The sequence below is a fragment of the Dipodomys spectabilis genome, unplaced genomic scaffold, assembly GCF_019054845.1.
Source record: "Dipodomys spectabilis isolate Male_0828 unplaced genomic scaffold, ASM1905484v1 ptg000329l, whole genome shotgun sequence".
NCBI lineage: Eukaryota > Metazoa > Chordata > Mammalia > Rodentia > Heteromyidae > Dipodomys > Dipodomys spectabilis.
The window spans coordinates 4,880,858-4,888,774 of NW_024871006.1; the positions used below are offsets into that span (position 1 = coordinate 4,880,858).

Sequence of the window (7,917 nt, forward strand, 5' to 3'; positions counted from 1 at the left end):
CCTGCCCCCCTTGCTGGGTGATCGAGGACCTGTGGGACTTGCGGCTGCCATGGTAACCAAGTTGAGAGCACAAAGCACCAGGAGTAGGGGAGGCCCCACCCGGAAAAGCAACATCCTGGCTGCTGGGGCCAGGCAGGCTGCGGGGGGGGGGGGGGGGGGGGGGGGCGCGTTATTTTTAGCTGCTAGGCGGCTGGGGCAGGACTTGTATGGCCGCGCTGTCTGGGCTGCATAACTCCCCCATTGTGCTGGCTGACCTTGCCAGCCTGTTAGGAGGCCTCTCTGTCTGCCCCTTGCCCTTCCACTCCCCTGGGGGGGAAGGGAGGGGGCACCTGGGAGAACCAGGGAGAAGTTCAGAGAACACTGTGGGGGGGGGAGTTCCGGTGGTCCCAAGCTGGGCAGAGATGGCATAAGGGTGCTTCTGGGGTGGCAGAGGGTGCTGAGCCTTCCTGGAAGGCATCCAGGGGCCCTGCTGTGGCACAGAGCCTGGGGGGGGGCTGCTGAGGGTGGGGAGACGCCCGAGGACATCAGCTCCTTTAAGGCAGAGGTGCCCGCTCCAGCCGCAACACGGGTGGTCCCGCCTCATCCCTGAGGTTGAGCTGTGTGAAGGAAGCTGTGTGCTGGGCCGTCGGGGTGGGCAGCTACGATTAATTCTGGGCATGACCAGCACAAGGCAGATCCAGAACTGGCTGTGGCTCCCGAGGATGGCGTGGGAGCTGGACAGTCAGGCTGACGATGGCGTGGACCTGTGTGAGGAGGGGCCCCAAAGAGCCCCCATTCCTGGGCCAGGGACTCTGTTCCTTCCTTTCCCAGTTGCTATTTAGATTAGGTGTGTGTGTGTGTGTGTGTGTGTGTGTGTGTGTGTGTGTGTGTGTGTGTGTGTGTGTGTGTGTGTGTGCGCGTGCGTGCGTGCGCATGCGCGCATTTGCACATGACACACATGCGCATGACAGTGTGGGGGCTTGAACTCATGGCCCCTTGCTCTCGCTTGGCTTTTTTGCTCAAGGCTGAGCTCTACCACTGGAGCCACAGCTCCACTTCTGGCATTTTACTGATTCACTGGAAATTAAGTCTCAGAGGCCAGGTGCCGGTGGCTCATGCCTGTAATCCCAGCTACTCAGGAGGCTGAGATTTGAGGACTGCAGTTCAAAGCTAGTCCGGGCAGGAAAGTCCGTGGAGACTTTTATCTCCAATTAACTACCAGAAAACCGGAAGTGGTGCTGTGGCTCAAGTGGTAGAATGCTCACTGTGAGCAAAAGAGCTCAGGCACAGCGCCCAGCCCCATGACCGACCAAAAAAAAAAAAAAGTCTCACTTTTCTGCCTGAGCTGGCTTTGAACTTTGATCCTCAGATCTCAGCTTCCTGAGCAGCTAGGATTATAGACACGAGTCAACAGCATCCGGCTACTTTAGCTCTTGAACATCAAGAAATCATGGACAGGCCTGGGAATATGGCCTAGTGGTAGAGTGCTTACCTAGCATGCATGAAGCCATGGGTTCCATTCCTCAGTACCACATACACAGAAAAAGCCAGAAGTGGCACTGTGGCTCAAGTGGTAGAGCGCTAGCCTTGAGCTGAAGAGCTCAGGGACAGCGTCCAGGCCCAGAGCTCAAGTCCTATGACCAACAACAACAACAAAAAAGAAATTCTGGACAATCTTGGTAAACAGAGGAATGGAAAATGGAGCCATTTGTTCAGTCCATTCATGTTTATTGAGCACCTACTATAGATACCAGGCAGTGTTCTGAAAACCTGAAGCGCTCTCTCTCCCCCAAACAAAAAGCTGAAGCGCTCTCTCCCCCAAACAAGTCCTGCAGGGGGGCAGGGGCTGGGGGACTGGGGACCTCCTCTGAAAAATGGAAGGCCAAGTTACAAAAGGCGGAGGCCTGCAGACGTGAGAAGGCTGGGGATGTGGACTCCGGGGCTGGTGCCTTCGGGGGACAAGGCGAGACCCCAGCTCCCGAGGGCAGAAGCAGCAGCCCTCTATCACCTCCTCTTCAGCACGGATATGCAGGACTTTTTGAGGGGCCCAATCTGCAGATGGGCATCTACACTCTCCAAGAAGAAGGCAGGCTTCAGCCTGTGGTTGAAGAGCTCCCCGAAGTGGCTGTCCAGACGGCTCTGGAAGGGGTCAGTGGGAGATGCCAGGGCGCCGCTCCGACGGGGCCGGGAGGCCTTCAGCCTCCGGAGGAGGCTCAGCTTGCCGTCACGCACGGCGTAGAAGGCCAGGGCGCGATCGGCGTACTCCAGGCAGACCCCGACGGTGGGGGAGAAGGCGTGAGGCAGGGTGGCCTCCAGCCCGTGGAACCACACAGAAAAGCCACGTCCATTCCACTGGAGGCAGCATGAGTGGCCGTTGCGGCCCAGACGGCCCCGGTCGTAGGGCTCTTGAGGGGAGAAGCCTTCGGCCATGACCCCCACACTGACCCATCCCTCTATAATCTCCACCTCCCAGTAGTAGGTGCCTCGGTCCAAGGCGCCCTCGCCCAGCACTTGCTCGCAGTGGGTGAAGCGGGTCGGGGACTCGGGGTAGTTGATGGGACACAGAACCCTCTTGACACCTTTGGTTCCAAACAGCTGCAAGAACTTGTCTGCCGTGTCACTGTCCAGATCCACGATGTAGGCAACTGGCCCAGGGAGGAGAGAGATTTAGGGGTCAAGGCCAGGCTCAGGGCGGACAGTCCATCTGCAGGTACCCACCTCCGCCCAACATGCTAGGCTCCTTATGCTACTTGAGACCACCCATGGAGCTATCTCCTTCACTCCGAGAACCGGGGAGGGGAGTCCAAATCCTCCGTGCCAGGGCCCTGTTGGAGCTGGGTCCCAAGGCTGGCCCGCAGTTAGAGCAAGAGCAGGGTGTACTCACACTTGAGGAAATAGTCCCTGGGAGCCTCGCTGTCCAGGAGATTTGTGCTGTCCGCGTCCTGAGACTCCACATCAGCTGCACAAGAGGAGGCGGTCGGGAAGATGACTCCCCAGATTGCCCTTGACTGAGCTGCCAGGCCAGGCAGCCCCCCCTCCCCCACCCCCCGCTGATCCCCTGTGATTTCTTCTTCCCAGACCCCTGAACTTTCTAGAGACAGGCACACATTCAGGCACCCCTGTGAGCACATGTATGTGTCCCATACTGGGACTTGAACTCAAGGCCTGGGGGCTGTCCATAGAATTTTTTACTCAAGGTTAGCATTCTACTACTTGAGCCCCAGCTCCACTTCTGGATTTTTGGTGCTTCATTGGAGATAAGAGTCTCCTGGACTTTTCTGCCCAGGCTGGCCTTGAACTGTGATCTTCAGATCTCAGCCTCCTGAGCACTTAGAATTATGGGCATGAGGATTGGGAATGTGGATTAGTGGTAGAGTGCTTACCTAGCATGTATGAAGCCCTGAGTTCGATTCCTCAGTAACATATACACAGAGAAAGCCAGAAGTGGTGCTGGGGCTCAAGTGGTAGAGTGCTAGCCTGAGCAAAAGAAGCTCAGGGACAGTGCCCAGGTCCTGAGTTCAAGCCCCAAGACAGGAGGAGGAAGAGGAGGAGGAGGAGGAGGAGAAGGAACAAGGGGAAGGGGAAGAAGAAAGGAAGAAGCCAGGTGCCCATGGTTCACACCTGTCATCCTAGCTACACAGGAGGCTGAGATCTGAGGATCACAGTTCAAAGCCAGCCTGGGCAGGAATGTTCATGAGACTCTTATCTCCAATGAACCACCGGAAAACTGAAAGTGGTTCCGTGGCTCAAGTGGTAGAGCGCTTGCCTTGAGCTGAAGAGCTCAGGGACTGTGCTCAGGCCGCCCAGAGTTCAAGCCCCACAACTGACAAAAAAAGAAAAAAAGAAAGAAAAAAAAGAATTATGGGCATGAGTCACTGCTGCTCGGCTCTGGTGTCGACTGGTGCCCTTTGCCCTCTGGCTGTGGAGGCTCAGCCCCTCTGAAGGTGGGGGGTGGGTGGAAAGGGTCCCCTCTGCCCTCTATAACCGGAGCCCTGTAGTCAGCCCAGGCTGGTGGCTCCGGCCTCTGGCAGGAGCTGGGTCCCACCCTGTGCTAGGCACAGTTTCCCTCCTCCACTCCTGAATGGGCACAGGCCTGGGGGCCGTGTGGGAAGCCTGGGGGAGATGAGTCATCGGGTGTGTGGGGAGCACCCACCTTCGGGGCCCAGCTTCTGCAGCCCGTCCGCGTCACCGCCCAGCCCCCGCAGCTGCTCCCACTGGCTGCCACAGGCCGAGACCAGTGCATCTCTCACGGCGCGCACGGCTTGGGAGGACTTGGTGAAACTGAGCTCCCTGGGGGGGCCGGGCCCGGGGCCGCACCCCTCCTCCAGAGCCAGCCGGAGGGCCAGGAACTCCTGTGCCAGAGAAGTTCCCCCGTTAAGGCTGCTGGGACCACTGCCCTTTGCCCTCCGCCCTTTGCTCCCCCCCCCCCCCCCCCGGGGCTCCCCCTGTGGCTGGGGAGTTGTGCCCACCTGCAGGAAGCTGACAGAATCGGCTTCGGGGACCTGACTAAGGTTGTGGCGAGCCCGGCTTAATCGGTTGCGCTGTTCCTCCTGCCGCCACAGGTCGCCCTGAGATCGGCTCAGCAGGGCCGACTCCCCCTCCTTGATGAAGCCCAGCAGCTCTGTCTGGAAGCCTTGCAGGGCCGCCGCAGCCTCGGCAAACAGCTGGCTCACCCTCTCCCGCTCGGCCACAGCTGCACTCTGCACCAGATGGCATGGGGGCGGGGGGGAGAACAGGCCTGGCCATCAGCCTCATCCTCCTTCCCTGACCCCTCGGGTCCCCCCCCCCCCAGCCTCGTAGGGGCCACACTAGATCTGAGCCCCTTCAGGGGAGCGGCCTGGGGCTTGCAGGAGAGGGCGGGGCCCCAGCAAGGCTCCTGGAGTAGATGTGCCATGCTGAAAGCATGTGTTTCCAGAAGCCTGCTGTGCTCGGGCTTGGGGGGGGGGGGGGGGAATCAGAGGTAGGACTGGGACTGGGGGGTTGTGTCTGACCTTGATGAGGGCCACCGTGCGCCGGGACTGTGCGATGCTGGCACCCAGTTCATCCATGCGGTCGTCCACAGCACTCAGGACTTTGGGCTGCTCGGTCTGTGGATGACCTTCCGTGAGAATGGGGTCTCCTACAGGGCCCCCAACCCTGCTCCAGGTGACCAGGGAGTGGTATCTGTGCATGGCTGAGACTGGGAGCAGCCATGATGCCCTGGAATATGCGAGGGGCGTCTGCAGCTCTGGCTGATGCCATTTGTAAGTGCCTGGATGGACGGGCAGTTTGACCAGCCTGGCAGAGACACCCAGGGCCGACACCATCTCTGTGGCGCAACATCATTGGGAGGAGCATGACTACACAGAGACTCTACAAGCTGTCTTGGGGACCACTGTCTCCAAAGAGCTTGCATCCCCAATCCAGTCCTTAAAAAAAAAATGGGGATTCCAGGCAAATCCCCTGGGTTTTATGAGTCACTGCTCCAAGCTGGAGAGACGGAAAATCCCAAGGCCAGAGGTGCCAAGGCCGGGAGAGAGGCCAAAGGAAACTGGGGGTGGGAAGGAACGGGGCTTTGGGCACAAGCTCCTGCCATGGCCCCAAATGGCAGGACAGAGGGGATCTGTGTCCAGCCTACTGTCCGCAGTCGCGGTCACACTCCTGTCGCCTGCCACACCCATCCAAAGCAGCTGACTCACTCAGTCCAAGAGGAATCTGAGCCAGGACTTAAATGGAGCCAAGAGCATCAGCTATTCAGCCCTCAACCACCCCTAAGAAGGTGGAAGGTCAGGGACCCTGTCCCAGCTCCTTTCCTCCCTCACCACCCCACCCTCGACCCCTCCGGTTGTGGGGCTTGAACTCAGGGCCTGGGCGCTGTCCCTGAGCTCTTCAGCTCAAGGTGAGCGCTCTACCACTTGAGCCACAGCGCCACTTCCGGTTTTCTGAGCGGTTCATTGGAGATCAGAGTCTCACAGACTTTCCTGCTCAGGCTGGCTTTGAACCGTGATCTTCAGATTTCAGCCTCTGAGTAGCTAGGATGACAGGCGTGAGCCACCGGTGGCCCGCACCCAGTTCCTCCTTGCTTTACCCTGACCTCGCTTTAAGTCCCCGGGCCCATCTTCCAGGGGTCCCTCCTTCCGGCCTCTGGGTACAGAGAGGCAGTGGGGAGCCCCGCGTCCCCCCCTCCCCAGCCCGGCCCGTGCCCCCACCTCCTGGAGCGGGCAGTGGGGAGCCCCGCGGCCCGGCCCCGCGCCCCCAGCCCGCGTCCCGCCGCCCGGGCCCGCGTCCCCACCTCCTGGAGCGCGCGCTCCTGCTCCAGCGGCACGAGCTCGTGGCCGCGGTGCTCCTGGGCGGCGCAGGCCTGGCACAGGCACAGGCGCTCGGCGCGGCAGTAGCGCTCGAGCGGCCGCAGGTGGCGCGGGCACAGGCTCTCCTCCAGCCGGCGGAGCGGCGGCACCAGGCGGTGCCCGCGCAGCGCGGGGCTGCGCTCGTGCGGGCCCAGGTGCGCCGCGCAGAAGGAGGCGAGGCAGGACAGGCAGGAGCGCGCGGCGGGACGGGCCGCGCCCTCGGGGCACGCGTCGCAGCGCACCGGCTCCTCGCCCGTCGCCCACGGCTCGGGCGCGCACGGAGCCGACGGCTCCGGAGCGAGGGGCGGCGCGCTGGGAGCCGAGGGCTCCGGCGTGGGGCTCCTGGCCGGGCCGGAGGTCGGGGAAGACATGGGTCCGGGCCCCGCGCCCTGGCGGAGCTGCAGCAGCTCGGACAGCGTGTGGTTCTTGCGGAGCTGCAGGCCGTCGGGGAAGGGCTCCTGGCACAGCGGGCAGCGCGCCGCGCCCCCGGGGCCGCCGGTGCCGCCCGCGCTGCGGTGCGGCCAGAGCGCGCCCAGGCAGGCCAGGCAGAAGTTGTGGCCGCAGGGCAGCGTCACCGGCTCCCGGAGCGGCTCCAGGCAGATGGGGCAGCTGAAGGGCCCGCTGCCGTCCATGGCTCCGCGGCGGCCCGGGCACCGCCTGCTCTGCTCCCGCCAGGGAGGGACCCGGAGCGAGCGCGCCCCGGCGCCGCCCCCCGGGCCCCAGGCCAAGGGCCGGCCCCCGCCCGCCCCACCGGGCTCGGCCCGCCCACCCCGCGCGATCGAGGGCTGGAGGAGCCCCGAGGGCCGCACGGGAGGGAGGCTGAGAAGCCCCCAGCCCAGCCTCAGGCCCGGAGGGAGGGGTGTACCCCTGACCCCCAGCCCAGCCCCAGTCTCCAGTGGTATCGCCCTGGCACATCTGAGCCATGTTCCAGAGCTGCTGACGGTTGGAAAAACAACAAACCTGCTGCTGCTGCTATTGGTATGTTTTTGCCCCTTGGAGACTCTGTTTACCACCCTGGGGAACGTGGGCTTTTCTAGACCCGAAATGGAAAGTTGACATCATGCTCCAAGTCCCTTTCCAATGGCTTTCTTGGAGGAATTCTTCCCTGGTTGGTGGACACTGGCAGACACCTGTGGAGAGCCGGGCAGGGGCCAGGGGACCCCCAAGAGGAGGCTTCGGTTAGTACTGGCTTAAGAAGGTGCATCTTGTTTGCGCTGAGACATAGTCTTGCTATGTAACCCAGGCTGCCCTGGAACTCACAATCCTCTAGCTTCAGCCTTCTGAGTGCTGGAGTATCAGCTATGTACTACCACACCCTGCACTTTAGTGTAAGTTACACCTCCATAATGTTATTTATTTATTTATTTTTGTCGGCTGTGGGGCTTGAACTCTGGGCCTGGGCGCTGTCCCTCAGCTCTTCAGCTCAAGGCGAGTGCTCTACCACTTGAGCTACAGCGCCACTTCCGGTTTTCTGGTGGTTTATTGGAGATCGGAGTCTCACGGTCTCTCCTGCCCAGGCTGGCTTTGAACCGCGATCCTCAGATCTCAGCCTCCCGAGTAGCTAGGATTACAGGCGTGAGCCACCAGCGCCCGGCTTCATAATGTTATTTTT

At 61.5% G+C, this 7,917-nt stretch overlaps 1 protein-coding gene across 1 annotated transcript; it reads right to left on the reverse strand.

The window, feature by feature from the left end:
- Positions 1–1,723: 1,723 nt before the first annotated feature.
- Positions 1,724–6,946, reverse strand: Trim47 (tripartite motif containing 47). Its single transcript, XM_042665486.1, has 6 exons — positions 6,251–6,946; positions 4,971–5,066; positions 4,449–4,679; positions 4,133–4,331; positions 2,864–2,938; positions 1,724–2,624 (listed from the first exon to the last, which is right to left on the reverse strand). The coding sequence occupies exons 1-6, from the start codon at positions 6,935–6,937 to the stop codon at positions 1,984–1,986; spliced, it is 1,929 nt and encodes a 642-aa protein (XP_042521420.1). The 5' UTR covers positions 6,938–6,946; the 3' UTR covers positions 1,724–1,983.
- Positions 6,947–7,917: the final 971 nt, after the last annotated feature.

Coding starts and splice junctions, on each gene's coding strand:
- Trim47 (XM_042665486.1), bottom strand. CDS start 6,937: ATGGACGGCAGCGGGCCCTTCAGCTGCCCCATCTGCCTGGAGCCGCTC. Junction 4,332..4,448: donor ATTCTGTCAGCTTCCTGCAG/GTGGGCACAACT, acceptor TCTCTGGCACAG/GAGTTCCTGGCCCTCCGGCT. Junction 2,625..2,863: donor CAGGGACTATTTCCTCAAGT/GTGAGTACACCC, acceptor TCCCTGGGCCAG/TTGCCTACATCGTGGATCTG.